This window comes from Morone saxatilis, unplaced genomic scaffold, assembly GCF_004916995.1.
Source record: "Morone saxatilis isolate NCDOM2014 unplaced genomic scaffold, NCSU_SB_2.0 Contig0, whole genome shotgun sequence".
In the NCBI taxonomy this organism is placed as follows: domain Eukaryota; kingdom Metazoa; phylum Chordata; class Actinopteri; family Moronidae; genus Morone; species Morone saxatilis.
The window spans coordinates 14,038,947-14,055,528 of NW_023339650.1; the positions used below are offsets into that span (position 1 = coordinate 14,038,947).

The 16,582-nt window shown below is 41.3% G+C and overlaps 2 protein-coding genes across 6 annotated transcripts in view; one reads left to right on the forward strand and one right to left on the reverse strand.

The window, feature by feature from the left end:
* esyt2b (extended synaptotagmin-like protein 2b) overlaps positions 1-13,074 on the reverse strand; it is a 29,925-nt gene extending 16,851 nt beyond the window's left edge. For all 3 annotated transcript variants that reach the window (XM_035661017.1, XM_035660938.1, XM_035660860.1), the window contains exons 1-7: positions 12,358-13,074; positions 7,854-7,895; positions 6,788-6,922; positions 6,404-6,480; positions 6,074-6,146; positions 3,759-3,848; positions 745-800 (exon numbers count right to left, since the gene is read on the reverse strand). In XM_035661017.1, coding sequence (XP_035516910.1) covers positions 745-800; positions 3,759-3,848; positions 6,074-6,146; positions 6,404-6,480; positions 6,788-6,922; positions 7,854-7,895; positions 12,358-12,750 — 866 coding nt within the window. In that variant the 5' untranslated portion in view covers positions 12,751-13,074. The remainder of the gene's footprint in view (positions 1-744; positions 801-3,758; positions 3,849-6,073; positions 6,147-6,403; positions 6,481-6,787; positions 6,923-7,853; positions 7,896-12,357) is intronic.
* Positions 13,075-14,068: 994 nt separating this feature from the next.
* The window catches only part of dync2i1 (dynein 2 intermediate chain 1), a 9,555-nt gene continuing 7,041 nt past the window's right edge, over positions 14,069-16,582 (forward strand). The window contains exons 1-8 of one of the 3 annotated variants that reach the window (XM_035656055.1): positions 14,069-14,204; positions 14,429-14,482; positions 14,594-15,290; positions 15,365-15,432; positions 15,535-15,762; positions 15,867-15,932; positions 16,345-16,395; positions 16,520-16,525. In XM_035656055.1, coding sequence (XP_035511948.1) covers positions 14,190-14,204; positions 14,429-14,482; positions 14,594-15,290; positions 15,365-15,432; positions 15,535-15,762; positions 15,867-15,932; positions 16,345-16,395; positions 16,520-16,525 — 1,185 coding nt within the window. In that variant the 5' untranslated portion in view covers positions 14,069-14,189. The remainder of the gene's footprint in view (positions 14,205-14,428; positions 14,483-14,593; positions 15,291-15,364; positions 15,433-15,534; positions 15,763-15,866; positions 15,933-16,344; positions 16,396-16,519; positions 16,526-16,582) is intronic. The other 2 variants (XM_035656063.1, XM_035656071.1) reach the window with 2 other exon arrangements.

Sequence of the window (16,582 nt, forward strand, 5' to 3'; positions counted from 1 at the left end):
CTGCACAACCAACACACCCACACACACAGCCACGCGTGCACAAACACACATATATTGCATTGCACAAGTGGCGCGGATCCATTTCACCCCCACAGAGGACTCAACAGAAGAGCTGACAGAGAGCGGGCCACTGCCTGTGTCAACATGTCTGCCCACATCAGCAGGGTATGTGACAAGCAGCTGTAATCCCAGAAAATCACATGCGGCATTCAAGCGTGTGTCACTTTATTTGGGGCGTAAATAATGTAGGAACCACTCAAGACAGCCGCGAGTAATTGGGTTGAGCTCTTACCAACTCTTAATCGACTCTCATTTACTCTCTGCTAGGCTCACACAACTACCCGGGGGGAAAAGACACTTAATATTAGTGAGACAAAATAAGGGAGAATGAGGAAACAGGCCACAAACAGCACATTTACTGATCTGATCTGTTTGAACCCACCTAGACTGTTAAACTATGATGTTATTCTGATTATTCACAGTAATGTGAGCATCTAAATGTACTGCATGTCACAACGGTAACAAGGAAAAGGACACCCAGGCATCCAGCAGGAAAGGAAACACTCAAAAAGCAGAAAATACTTTCGGTACATTTCATGGAATTTGCTGGCACAGCACCCAATGGAAATACACCCAGATAAAGTATCAGGTGCATAATAAGTTATTGTCCCTTGAAACTTGATAATCAGGCACCAACAAAGACATTTCTTGACAGGAACAAAAAAAAAGCTTCAGCAGACTTACTTGAGACCAGGAATGTCAAGTATATTGGTGAGGCCAGTCCAGTTTATGTCCAGAAGCTAAAAGAAAATAAGAAAGGAGAACATACAAGTTGATCAAGCTGTGAGAGTAAAGAGCGTGAATGAATTTAAATTAATCCAAACACTTAACTTTATTGTTTCCTGCCCTCTGTGCTACATTTACGACTTTGCTTCTTATTTTCTGGCCAACAAACCCTGCTGATTAATAACAGCAGAGACAAAGAGTCCTACACAAGTTGCAGTAAAATAATATAAATCAAAAGTTCTGTGGATAAGTTGCCACTGTTTTGGACCATTTTGAAAACAAAGCACTACTTCAGCTACTATACTGTTTCCCTATCAATTATTTAAGAAAAATGTGACTGGTTCTGGGTGGTAGTTTTCCCACTGCACACCAGTTTTTCAATTAAATGTAAATAAAATAACAACAACAACAGCCTTTTCTTATGTTTAAGCTTACTGTTTTTACCTTAAGTCTCCTTAAATTACCCTCTAAATGTTTAAATGGATGCTGCGTGCACAATTAGCAACAGTTTATGAGTCACAATAAGACAGAAAGCACCGATCCACCGATGGAAATGAATACAAAAACACCTTCTTACTAAAATATTTATAAAAGCAACAGCAACCCTCTGGGGATTAGTTTTTAGTGTATAATGAGGTCAGGGACAGTGAATTTTTCCGTGGTCCAAAGTACCAGTTTTAACAAATTACTCTCCAGTCAAAAATTGACACAGAACCAATCAATTTCCATTCAGTTTCTGGGTAAAACTGGCAGAAGGTGTATCACATTTGGACAAGAGAAAGGGAAGAAGAATGATATGAAAGTAAGAGTGAAAAGCGTCGGCTGAGACCTGAAGTGCAGGCAGATCCTGCCTCTCAGTGTGCTTTGATCTGTTTCTGCCTCTAAGCTGAAGTAGCTGTGTTTTCTTAATGAGTCTTTCCCACCCTACTTCTCTGCCCGATTTGCTTACACTGCAGCAGATGCACCGAGCGCCGCAGGGGAGAGGGGAGCACTGCAGGGCTCTGAATGATGTGATGGGGATGTCTGAGTGGTGTGGGAATGTGGTTTGGAGGGACACACCCCTGCCTCGCTTCTCTGGAGATCTCAAAAGACTTAACAATGAGGTAATAAAAAAAAAAACAGCACTATCTTCCAAAAATAAAAACTGGCCTGTAATCAAGCAAGAAATAGCAAAACACTAAATCAGTCAGTCGATTAAAAAACAGTAATCATTGATTTATCCTATTAATTAAGGATGATATCAAACATAAAAGCACTAAATCCCCAAAGCTGGGAAGCTGAAACCCACAAATGTTGGGTATTTGTTAGGATTGATTACAATTATCAAAATAATCTGTTTTTTTTATTGACTAAATTATCCATTACTTCCCAAATCTCAAACTACTCCTTTCAGACATCAAATGTTGTCATTATTGTGGACAGCTTAAAGATTCACTGATTAATCAAAGAATAGATCAATAAATTCAATCTAATAAAGACACAGTGGGTAGGATTTAGTGGCATGCGTATACTACTGTAGAAACATGGCGGTTCAACATGGCGGACTCCGTGGAGGGTGACCCACCAGTAGATTCTTCCAAACGCTACACACTGGGCCTTTAATCAGTCCGTACGTTAGTGGATATTGTAAAGAATGTTCACAATATAACCTGTAGTATGGAGCAAATATCATCCATCTGTCTTGTTCAAAGTGTGAGACTGCCTAACTGAGCCTGAGCAATAACATTTCTGTAGAGGTCCCACAGCAGAATGTGTTACACATCTTTTTATTTACATTGCACTGGCTCACATTGCTGCGATCACACAGTGCCACTGTATCCCAGACCTCTTATGGTCTGGAAATGTTTGTATTTTATTTGGCAGCCAGGTTCAGGCCTTGTATGGCACGCTGAAAGAAGCGCGATGAGTTATTCGGATTCCTTGGATATGTAACGGCGTGATTTTTTTTGCCCACAGGAAATTGCTTTTGGAATTTATTTTCTTTCCTCCAGTATAACAATGTAATGTTCCTAGGCGAGAAGCAAGAAGAAGACTGACTGTATACATGTGGGACTGCAACATGATTTACTGGATTCAACCTCCTACAGTAATATCTCCACCTTGAGCTTTAGCTGAGTGCCTGGGGTAGAGAAATCTGCCAAAGTAGGGCTGGCTTGATCTGCAGCTATTTAAAGCTGTGCTGTAGTTCCACCGGGTCCTCCCATTTGGAATAAATCGGTCAAACATTTTTAAGCTGTGCAGCAGTGGCTGTGCACACGGGTTGTACAAGCAGATTGACCAATGTGCGCTGGAAAATGCAAACAACTGGCAATGTGAAATGCAAATTGTGTAAAGTGATTTAGAGTGCTGCAAGAGGATAGGCGACAGTGCCACTGGCAATGCCACAGAAGGAAAACAAACTGAAATTAAACTGGAAGTGTGGGCTGTAAAATGAAGATGAATTAAGAAACACATTTGACTTGTGAAATTAACATTTAAAGTCCAATCTACGACCATTATTTCTGCCTCAATGAGGAAAAGAGATTAGCAAAGCAAAAAAAACAAGGAGCAATTCGTTTTATGAGGTGCGATATTACAAAATTTACTGAGAATATATAATACACAGAGAACCAAACTGAGGTATTAAAGATATTGAGGAAATTTTGTGATATTCACAGAAATGGGGCCAACCTTGACAAAAAATAGTGAATATGAGGAACCAAAAAGAAAGCAGTGTAAAATGTCCTCATTATTTTCAAATGCCATGTAAAATAACAGTAGAACCCTGAATGTGTAACACTGCTGTGCCATCTCAGGTGCTGGAAAAAGATTTAGGAGATACTTGGTTTTGTATTTCAACATACAAATCCCAGTTTAATAGCCTCTGCTCTGATCACAAGTCATTTATTCAGACTGCGGTGTCATTACAACTTCCACTGCAGCTCCATTAAACAAGTTTAATTGGATTAACTCTTATCAGCGTCTGGACTTACTGGTTTCTTGAGGAAGAACACAGACAGAGCTCCGACAAGAGGCATGTCACCCAGCAGTGGCTCCATCACCACTCTCAACACGCCGTGTATCTATGGAAACACAAGAGGAACACATTGACATACATACACAAAAAGAGGGAGCTAAAGGGGACTCGCGCCTTGCTGGCCCTTGACATTCCTCAGCGGTGGTGCTGTTAGCTGTAACACATGACAGGTTGGAAACTCGATCAGAGGCCGACTTCACACTTGCCCCCGTGTTATCCTCCACCTTCTCCATAACATATTATGACAATTACGGGGATTATGGTATTGGAAGTGCTTTACAAGTGTCATGTGGACACCACACAGCTGCTCTAATCCACACCAGGGAACAAAGGTTGTTTAAATTCTAGCACCAACATATTTATTTTGAGGCTATATTTGTATTTTCAGGACGGATAACAAGAAAATATTGGCCTCTGAAACAGCAATTATGCCAGTGACTAATAATACCAATAAGGAAGCAAATATAATCGCTTTCATTTCAAGACTGCTTGTCATTTCTGTGACAAAGTAAATTTGAGACGTTATTTCCTGAAACTAAAAACTGGGAAACTGATCCTTCACTTTGTCATCTGCCAGATTAAATCAGCTTCTTAGAAAATGACACAGTCAGGCAGTAAGCCAGGAAACTAAAATGAATTTCATATCCTTGACTCTAAGTGGTATGAGCAAGACTTAAAGCCTCATTTTAAATGCAAGAATTCAGACAAAAATCTTAAATCCCAATGTAATTATACAGTCATGCATCTTTTCTGTGTGTTCCTGCTTTAGAAAACGGTGTTACAAATTTATTCCAAGTATTGATTTATCTGTATTTAGCACTAACAGTGTCGTAAAAGCAGGGTGACGTACGCTGAAAAAAGGACAGTTAAAAGATCTCATATAATGGATTCATCTTCTAAAATGACTGCAACTTAAAATCAATCAGAAAATGCAACTCATTTGCAGGTTTAACAGGCCTTTTATGCACAGTAGCTGCAGTTGAGGAGTGGACCTTCATCATAGTAGTGGGACCACGCGACAGGCTGATATTAAATAAATGATAAAAGCCTAATATCAGCCAGCGTTTAACCCCACTCCACACAAAGCCACCAGTAATCTCAGTGCTATCAGGGAGTCGAACGCACCTGCTCTGTGTAATGTAAACCAGCTCAAGGAGTGATGGGACTAATGTATTAGTGGCTGATAATGAGCTGGGGAGATATGTAGGTCTGCCTGAGTTACATAATGGGAGCAACAAATGTCTCCGAGGGACAGATCTAACAGCACTCGGTCTCCAAGGAGGCGCACTGATTGTTTTTGCTGCCTGCTTTGTTCCACTGCAGCAACACACAGAAGGGTCAAGGACATACAAGAACAATAATACACACACTTATATAGTCAGGCACTACAGAAAGAGCAGGGGAGTCTTCTCAAGGATATTAATAGATACATTTTATAGAGGAGGGGGTCAGTCTAGTCTGATATTTATAATCTTTTACAGTAATTCAAAGTTAACTTGTACAGTAAAACCTTCCTATAATGATTCTTTACGGTCTCCTTTTGTATTATGTTTCTGTTTTTGTTTTGTTATCTCTTAAGCCACTGTTGTATTTGATTATATTTATAGTTCTGCAGAGAAGTTCCCAACTACAGACCCACCCAAGAGGTCTTATAATAAATCTAAAGGGGGTTGCAAGACAATAAATAAGAGAGGAAGGCAGAAATAAAAATATGTCTGCAGTACAAAACTAAGTTATTTTTTTCAGATTTGAATAGTTTTACCTCTTCATTATTATCTCAAATTAAACAATCAGAGGAGAAAATGACTTTGCTCGAACCGTTCACAACGTTTAGACGTATGTAACCTGTGACAAAGGGTTGCAAGAAGGCATTGTTGTATTTTGAAGGGGCCTTGAGTTACAAAAGCTTCCTCGGTAGACACAGGACAAGTAATTTGTGCTTTCATACCAGCGTCTCATACTGAAAGCTTTATAAATGCAAATATTTAATTGATGTCACTGCACGGAAATAATAAGAAATAAAAGCTCCTGTCCAACTACCTTCAGCATCCTGTTATTCTGTATAAAAAAGCTGCTGTTCATCCAATACTGGACAAATCCTCTCAAATTGGAGCCGACAGGACAGACCTTTACCTAAAGTCACTGTGCCACTTTACATCCAATACTTCATTTTCCTTTTCTGACAACCATTGTAGAGGCCAAGACTCATGCCATAGGAAAGTACGTCTGTGAGGACATGAAACAAACCAGACAAAAAGGAAATATCCTTACCTGGATGCTCTTAATGCCAGCTTTGCAGTAGTAGCGTTTGATGTCTACGTCAATCTCAGTGTTGCCAACAAAGCTGCGTGACAAAAACACAAAATATGTCTGAGACAAATCCTGCACCAGGGTTCCTTGGACTTTCAAGGTCTTGTTTGGTAGAATAAGGCATGACATTGATTAACTGTTGACACCATAGTGACTCCATGTTTTATTCATTTTCATGGAGATATTTTAATCATTCAGCACATGTTCTGTAAAAAACAATTTAAACCACAATCAGAAAGAAGCTACAGAGGTAAAACAGTAATGACTTAAATGGAGATCTGATAGGCTCACCTGATCTGTAGGTCCATGATGATCTGTCGCTTATCCACATTTTCTGTATAGACCTTGACCCCGTTGACCCTGAGGGGCTACACCACAACATAGGGAAACATTATGGCCGCTGCGCCACTCTAGTCCATCAACACAACACCAACACCTCCAACCCCACTAAACCCCCACGTGGTTAGTACAAGGTCGACCCCTCTCGTGACCCCACATGGAAACTATTTATGAAACAAGCACATATGTCAACGGCGTGCATGTATATTCGCGTTCGAGCTTACACACCCTCACCAGCTGTCCCAGCGGCACCTGCTGCCAGTAGTCTGTTTTGTAACTGCTGAAACAACACATGATCGGTCTAAGAACCATGCAGGAACACTAGGAGGTGCTCACTTTGTCTCCTATGTCGATCTTGCTGAAGCAGAAGGTGCTGAGGTGGGAGCTGGACTCCTTCACAGCCGGCTCAATCGTCTCGTGGAAGAGTTTCTCCACAAACTGGCTGATATAGGGCCACATCTGCTTCACTGTCTGAGGGGATACAGAAAGAAGCAACCCAATCAGGCTCTTATCTGGCCCTAAACAGAGAATACACATTTGCAAATTGTCTGACCACAACAAAAAGTACTTATTTAAGAGAAGTCTTAACTATGTACAGACTGAGTGTGCACAACCTCAACATAGAGCTGGCTACCAGAGGAAGAAAAACTCCCAGTGTGAAGACAGGTAGAGACAGAGCTACGCTGTCTCACCTCATGCACAACATATACATCTTTAAGAGAGGATTACCTCTCAATTATGAACAAAAAACACCATGAAATTGGATTCAAAACATGCAGACATGCAGAAACTCCCCTATTTACTGGGAAATACCCAAATGTAGAATAGCCTCCTCATGCCATGACTTGAGAACAACCAGGGGAAACAGAGATTAGAATAGAACCTAATTCTATCTGCAATGTTGACTGTTTTTTTAAGATATTGTAATAATATATTTATTATCAATTATTAGTATTATTATTTGTTAAATGACTTCTTACTTACATTCACACACATTAAAAAACACACACACAAATACATACACAAACTAGTACAATTTTTAATTTAATTAAAATATTCAAAATGTAGTTCTATTTAAGTCAGACTCATACACATCAAGCAGGGACCAAAATAAAATGTCGATCTCAGCGTCTATATCATTTAAATGTGTACTCATGGGTGCTTTAAAATGTACATCCAAGTTGTTGCCATGGGGATTCACAGGGGTAAATGCATTTCACCGCACGGTGGAAACAGGGCTGCATGTTTTAGTCAGATGTGCTGCAGTGTACAGTGTGGCAGCATCCACAGCTCCAGTGGGAAGAGGAGCGACAGACATCCCATTTACTCAGGTTTATAAAAAGCAAGAAGGAGGGCTTTGCTCAAGCAAACAAATTCAAGAGACAGCCGCTCAATTCTTTACCTTGTTTAGCCACTCCACTCGCTCCACGTCTGGGAAGTGAACCTACAATGGAGAAAACAGAGCAGATAATCTCAAGTCTATGACGGTTTCTATAATCCTGATAATGCAGCATCTTCAAAGGCAAGATCCACATATAATATATGTGATGAGATTTGTTACACAGGCAATCTGACTTTATATTGTATGTTTGAAAATCCTATTGATCAGTAAAATTGAAAGCTTGCATTTAAATGTCTTTTTTTTATTGTCATTTTGCTTTCAGTTTAAAAAGCAACCAAGGAGCAGAATCGTCCTGATGAAAACCAAAAGTGAAATAAACCCTCATCTATTCCCTTATAAACTATTTCCAAGTAGTGCAAATTTAAAGTGAATCCCTTATCCTGAACCAAATCTTTTTTCCTTTGAAAAGCTTTCAAAGCTGCTCCTCAGGAAAAGCCTGTTTGTCACATTTCTCTTGAACATATTCCAACAAAGTTTGACGATGATGCTGATACATGTTTAAAGGCGAGTTACGCACACGCAATACAGTTTAATTACACCATCATTACAACAAAGCACAGTCCACAGCCACACTAGCAGCTCTGTGCGGCTGTAATTTGGCACAGCTGTGCTTTGTGCTAAGTGCTAACATCACCATGGTAACATGTTCATAATGACAATGCTAACAAGCTGATGTGCAGCAGGTAAAATGTTTATCATGGTCACGGTTGTGGTTTAAATGTGTCAGCACTAATACTTGCTGATTAGAGTTAAACACATAGTACAGCAGAGGCTGATGGGAATGTTTTGTTGGTCATAAACAAAAGTGAAAGTTAGATCTGATGATGGCACCAAATGAAAATGTAAGGGGATCACCAAAGTCAGTAGGAGTCATCATCTCGGCGCCTTAAATATCTGCACTGAATTTCATTGCAGGCTGTTCAGTAGTTGATGTGTGGATAGTGGATAGCACATATCCTTAGAGCCATGTCGCTATAACCGAAATCTACAGTGGAAATTCACCCGGTTTTTAGAGACAGACAGCTTTGTTACTAAACTCCAGCTCAAACAAAGTTTAAAATTGCTGTTGTATGTAGTGCAAACCTGTAAATGTAATCACCTTTCCAAACCCCAATGTCAAGTTCTATTTTTGAAAAGCTATCGGGTTGTTATTCTGCTACACAGAGAAGCCAAAGGTTGAAGACAACTCTTGTCTTCTCCCTTGAGTGTTCAAAACATTAAAAACAAAAATGGGATTCTACACAGCTAGCAATACGGCTGTTTGATCACACCATCGCTACAAAAAAAAAACAATTCAAAGAAGAGAGAGCGGAGCGTGTTTCTATTGGGTTTCCATGCATGAGACCATTTGTTGCAGCAGCTCTCTCTGAGATGGAGTGGTTGCTTGATATAAAAGAAAGAAGATGAAGGTAAAGACAAGATGAAAAAGACTTTTCAAAACAACATTCAAGAAAAGGTCACTGAAATATTCCACAGTTTTTATTTCTACCTGAAGGATGCATTGATCACATGACCTTTCTTTAACCTTTATCTTCTGTCTGTTATCAGTGCAAAGCTTAGATGTATTGTATTTCTCCTCACATTTTGAAAGTGCATTTGTGTTATTTGCATTATTTGTCCAGCGCTTTCGAATTCACAGGTAAACTTAGAAAGCCACAAATCTCCACGGCTGCGGTTTGACTAATCCTACTGAAAGACCAAAGCAAATTGGACATTGATTTAACATGATGTAAAGGAAATGTCTAGTCAATACCGCACACAAAGGAGCGCAGCAATGCACACACACAGACCTTAATAAATAACAGATAAACAACCCTGGCTCTCCATCAAGCTGAATTGAAGTCGTTTATTCCCTAATCTCAACAGTAAGATGAAGTGACGCGTCTGGCCGGAGTGCTGGTGAGATATGACAGCTACAGGGGACAGCACTATTCCTAATGGAGGCAGCATAAAGTGCTTATCCAGCTTTTATGTCAACGTAGTGGATGAAGCAGTGACAAGAGCGGGAAGACTGGGAACAGAAACTTCTAGTTAATGTGACAGATTCAGGCCTGTAGTTTGAGGTGGAAATAATGTAAACCTCTGGAAAGGGACGCAAGGCTTCGTCATTACAGCTGACACAGTGACCTTATTCAGAAAATGTAGGTGAAGTAATGGATGATATACTCAAAAAGGACGTGTTTTAAAGCGCCGGATGAGAAAACTGAGATGTAGAGCAAAGAGTGGGAGAAAAGCATCTTAATTATTCATCCCGTCGCTGGGTTGTCGTTCACGTCTTGAGAGGGTAATTAGTGTTTTTTGCTGAAACTATAGGATTAATCCCCCTGAGTTCAAACTGCCTGAAATTAACACACCGAGTCTGGAAAGTAATCAGGACAAACTGGATATACAAACTTGTTATGAACCGGACATTATATAGTTAAAGAGGCATCATATTTATATCTTGAGAAAGCACAAAAGCAGTACATTCAGAGATACAGCAGACACGTGGAATCTGCTGATTTCAGACACATGATGCTCACCTTTCAAACTTGTCTTCTCAGACTTCTGTACTCTTTGTACTACATTCCCCTATGCTACTGGGTCTAACTTACAGGGGGGATCAATAAAGGTACATCTTATCTCATCTATCTTGTCCTGTCTTGTCTGACTCCTCTAAACACCACACTTGAAATCAAAACTGAAATCAAGTTTGTAAAGCAGCATATTGGCCTCTTTCTTTACTACTGCTTATGTCCCAGGGGTCATTAAAACAATTATATATGTAATATTCTACGTATAATTAAATTGTAAGATTGATGACGAATAGTGGCTTTAGTAGTAGTTCTTTTTTAAATATACAACAGCTTTATAACTCAGCATTTCATTTCTGTATGTGAGGAAAGATAAATGGGTTAGGGTTAGGGCTAACCCTAACCCTAGATGGAACCGTTTTGATGCCTAAAGCAGACCAAAAAAACATCATCAAATAATAAATATAACAGCAGTTTTATTCCTGTGTGAATTAAACTAAAGACCTCCAACATTACTTTTAGTGTAAGTAGCTGCTCCACCAGCCAGCCAATGACTCACTCTGGATGAGTACAGCTGAGGGTAGAAACTGGAACAAGGAGGGCTTCACTTCAGCAACAGAAGTTTGGGAATGGGGCCACTTAACTAAAAAAAAAAAACCTTTTTTCTGTGAAAGCAGTGACATGTCTATTAACACTCTCAGTGAGGGGGGAAGAAGAAGCGGGCACTAGCAGAGATTTACGAGCCAAAACAGGTGAAGTTCTCAATCCCTGATGACAGGGCAGAATCGATGAGGAGATATGTGCTCAGCTATTCACATGCTAATCACTAAAAGCCTCAGAAAAGGTGTGATTGAGATTCCCAGCGATGCTCAGGAACAGCCACACATGATATGACCAGGATTACACATTAATGCTCGACTTGCAGTTCGTTCCATCAACCCTGCAGGTTGCTGAGGCCTTTCAATAATGCCTTTTTTCTTTCCTCTAAGTGGGATGCTGGTGCTCTCCCTCATCTAGCTCCTCCATCCCCATTTAATAGCCTCGATGCCTCCTTGGCCATGTGTCAGCAAAATAAGCTTCCTGCTAAGTTTCCAGCTGGACATCACAAACCAGTTGAGTTATGAGTGAAGGGAGTGTGATGTGGAAAAGTGTTGGATTTATGGTTTAGCTGAAACTTGAGGCCGTATTTTGTTCTCGGATTGCGCTCGATTAAATGCAATTTATACAGTTTTCCTGAGATAATCTGGTCCTGAAATCAGTCATCAGTCATAAATATGGACTTTAAATGACACTCATAAAGGGAAAAGGCATTAATTTACTCTAGCAAAAAAAGAAAAGGCATTTAGTGTGACATGTATTCCCTTGGTGCTACAATCCAGCTCCGTATAGACAGCAGGTTAACAACATGGATTACATGGTGTTTTACAAACCTCTCTCATAGTGCTGGAGAAAAGTCACATAACACACGGCTATGTGACAAAAATGACTCATTTTGGGGGAAACAGTGCAGTCCAGTTAATCTTTGAACACATATATCTTTTAAATATGATGTATTATTGTGTTATTATTGGGTAAATTCAGCCTTTGCTGCCTCTCTGATTACACACTGGTGGTCTTTGATGGAGGTCTGAGTTAACTCTGAGGAGGAGAAGTCAAGAACCACAGAGTTATCTAACAAGTCTTGCAGTAACAGAGTGAGTGACTGCGAGAGATTGCAGTCTGGATCCCAAAATAACAGGGACCCTGTGGGCATGTTTCCTTTCCAGCGTGGTGTCTGGTTTACCATTGTACCCTGCTGTATTTAGACTGGGACTAATGTCACTGCTGCTGGGGGGGTGTGTAAGGGGGGAGAACAGCTGCTCCATCACAGCTTTACAGCTCAACTCTGCTCCTCCTGCTTCATTTTCTCTTTTCCTGGAAACTCAAAAATACTGCTCACAATAACACCTAAATGCTCATTTAATCCACCGTATGTCACAGTGTGTTCTTACCCATGGTGGTAAATCAGAGGTGGTCAGACTCTGCTGGACACTTCTCTCGTCTTGCTCAAAGAAAGCCAGAGCTCTGTTAAGGCGGCTGTGCTTCCCTCCTGTGTTTCTCCTCCACCAGAAAACGATAACAAGTCCGATCAGCAGCCAGCTGAAGCTGAACTCAAAATATCCCAGCGCGTAAATGGGGAAAATGAGAACAAACGTTTTGGCGAGGTGCACCCAAGTCTGGGTCAGCTCGCTTGTGGAGGACACCGGGTTGTCTTCGGGTACGTTCCCCGCTGAGGGAGGGGGAAAGTTGGGTTGAACGGGGCTCGCCACGGCGTGTCCATTCTCCTTAGGTGAAGCACTGGGTGAATGGGCTCCTCGTACATCCGTCATGCTGTCTCTAGACATGTCTGTCTGCGCTCCGGGGTCCGTCTATTAACTCATATATAAAAATAAAATGCGGATGAGGATTTGGGGTGACACACGGTTCCCATGTGCCACCGGACCGACGCGCTTCCTTACGCGGACTCTCACGTTGGCTCACCTGCACACCAGCCCATCGCCCTCGGAGGAATCGTTGGCATTGACCACTTTAGTTTCCGTAGCGATTAAAACCTTGATAATTCATCCCCCCCCTTTGGTTAAAATGGGCAGCTGAGTCCAAGTCCAAGGCCCACGGCTGGTACTCCTCTCTGTCTCTACACAGGTCACAAATGATCAGTTCACAGTGAAATTAAAAAAAAAACGCACAGGGATCCTGCTCCGTGCGCTCTCAGTGGAGGCTGTAAACAGAGCTAAAGAGGAGAAACAGCGCCACCTGGTGGTCAGTGGCGGTAAACACAGCAAGGAGTTATACACAGCGGTAACGACAGGGACATGTGGAATAGCTATTATTAAATTAAAATATAAGAAAATATGTACTTCATTATGAATGTATTAATTCTGTGGGCAAAAGTCCACATTCATAAATGTAAATTCAACAGTAAAAAAAACAATTTTGTACTTTTTCTCCATGAAGTTGTGCATTATATTAATTTCATTTCTGGCTCCGACAACAAAAAGGCGGTTAAGTGGAGTATGTCACATATATGGTCCTTCTTTTCTCTTTTTGTTATATGTAGCATTACAAGTCTTCCCCTGGCAAAGCTTTATTTCACTTTGTTTGTATTTTATATGTTTGTAATACTGTAACATATATACATCTCTGTAAGTCACATCTGAATTGTAAAATATATGGAAGAAAACAAACACATTGGTAGTATCCCAAATATGTGTCTTACTACCTAACTTTTTTATTTATTTATTTATTATTATTTTAAATATATGTAAATAAATACACAATTATTATTATTATTATTATTATTATTATATCAAAACAGCAAGAAAAATCCGGAAAAGCGGGCTGAATAAATTATATTGGGATCAAATGCCAAGAGCCGTTAAGGTAGGAGCGGGTGTATAATGACGAGCACAGAGAAATCGATCAGCAGACTCGTTTTATGGGCAGCAAACATCAAAAATGAACCTAAACACAGCTAGCAGCAGCGGCGGCGTTCGTGTCGATAGTTATACTCGTTTAAACAACATTAAAACATTTCCATGCGGTCTTTTAGACGCATTTAGCAATAAAGTCGTTGACGGTTGCTACGGCAACTCGCTGTTGATGCCACGGATTGCTCTGTTGCCGATTAACACGCCTGTTGTCAAGCTGAAGTGACGCGATCTCCTTGGTTTCGACAAACTGCGCTTGCGCACTAGCGATTTAGCATCATGGCGGAGTCGTTACGAAAATACGAGCTAATTTTCGGCGACTGAGAGACTTCAGAAATAAAAACACAGATGAGAACATGCCTAGCGACAAGGTAACTGCTTCATCTTTGACTTTACCGTCTGCGGACTAAAGCTGGGAAATGTATATTCAGTAGATAATGTCATGTCCGCTGTTGTAATCATCGGACCGTAGTTATTTTGGGACATTAACGCTGTCTTACTTATTGCCATTGAGTTGTTTTGATGTCATAAAAACAGTGTATGTTGTCTTTAAATGATATGGGCATCTAGTGAACGTATAAACCTGTTTATATAGAAAATAACCAAGGAAGACACATGGAGACCAGCTGACCTGAGGAGACACATCAGGGTAAGTTTTTGAGAGTTTAGGAAAACATTGCAGGAGGTGGTGATTGAGGCTGGATCAGTATCAACAGGCAAAATCCCACCCGTAAAAGGTTTTTGTTGTCTCATTTCTTAGGAGGAAGGGCATGTTGATGAGAGAAAGCCTCGGGGAGGGGAGTCCATAGAGAGACGCCGCAGAGACCCAGAGAAGGAGTCCAGACGAGAGAGAGACAAGCACAGGGACAGGGAGAGCACGAGAGAGAGACGAGATGAAGACGACAGAGACGGACATGCAGATCGGCGAAAAGAGGGCTCCCGGGACAGGAGAGGCGATAAGGAGAGGGATAGAAGAGATGAGAGGGAGAAAAGAAGGGAGAGGGACAAGTTGGTGGATGGGAAGAGGTACGACGATGATCACAAGGAGAGCAGAGACCGGAGGCGAGAAAGGGAGGAAAAGCATGAAAGGGAGAGGGACAGGGAAAGACACAGAGAGAAGGAGAAAGAGAGGGAAAGGGACAGAGAGAGAGAGAAGGAGAAAGAGAGGGAAAGGGACAAGGAGAGACGCAACGAGGAGTACATGGACAAAAGGAGGGAAGAGAGAGACAAGGAAAGAAGGAGAGAAGAGCGGGACAGAGAGCACAGAGAGAGGGAGAGAAGGAGACACGGGGAAAGCGAAGAGGGGGAAAGAGATCGGTTAGAAAAGCACGAGAGAGAGAAGAGAGATCGGCGTAGAGAGAGAGAGCGACACAAAGATGACGAAGACAAGAGGAATGACAAAGAAAGACGAGAGAGACACGGAGACAGGAAGCATCTGGAACTGAAGGAGGAAAGAGGTAAGGCCACAGTTGTGTGTACTACTAACTAGGATTATTATTTCCTTATAACATTGATATCTTTCCTATTTCAGAGCACAAAGAAGAACATAGAAGACATAAAGAGGAGAGAGAGAGGCGGCACAAAGAGAGAGGACATCCTGTAAGCATCCGCAGTAACATTAACATTGTGCTGACGTCCCTCATCTTCACGGGTTGATGTATCATCGTTTTAACCTCGTGTGGATTTTGCTGTTCTCTCCAGGATGAAAAGCGGAAGCACGACAGTGAATCCAGAGGGCAGCGAGACTCGAAGGGGTCAGGTGAAGAGGTCAGGCATCACCGCGGCGACAGAGAGCGAGCCGAAGGGGACGAACACAAAGAGAGAAAGCACAGAGAGGAGGAGGACGCAGGCAGAAGTCATCACAGAGACAGGGACAGCTCTAAGAAATCAGCGTCTGACAAAAGTCAAAGACACGAGACTAAAACTGAGGTTTGTACGTCTATAAGTCGCCTGTTTACTGAAACCTGTAGCTCCTAACTCCTCCCTAACGGATTGCGTGTCTTTTTCCTCCATGTGTCATTGTTGTGATGCAGGATGTAGCAAAAGTATCTGAAGACTGGACAGCTAGTGTGAAAGCTGCAGGAGACACAGAGGAGCCTGTAAGATGCGTTCTTACTTTGCTGTGGGGACTTTTGCTTTTTGTTTGGTGGTGCATTTTTCTTACTCCCATTAGTAACTGGCTGAACATAAACTATATATTTTCTCACGCCGGTTACAATGGAGTTTGAACCCACAGCTACAATTCCTTTACTTGCATGAAAGCAAACCATATTTCAGCTCATGCTGCAGCTGCCGCGTATATAAAGTTATGAGGTGAAACTGGAATAAATAAGCTTGAACCGACTGCAGGTGAATTGATCTTGTGAGCCATCCACTGTCTGCACTGCATGCTGTGCACTCTTTTTCTTCTACAGTACTTTCAGCTTCAGCTTCACTGTAGTGCTGCATCATCCCGAAGAGGCTCTGCACACTTACAGAAGTATTTAAGATATTTTCTACTACATTCTGCAGGTTGTCAATGATGAAGATCCGGCTGAACAGGACTATGAGGATGACTTTGAGGTAATAATGCTAACCCTAACCAAATTCTGTGGTTTTTTTAGTTTTCTCATCATGTTCAAATTTTTATTTTTTAACATTTATTGACTTCTTTTCTGTTACTTTTGCATGCAATTTACATTCTAAGAAACTGGTGAGTATTCAGAGCTTTTTACGACCGCGTACATTTTTATTGGGGATGCACCGATAC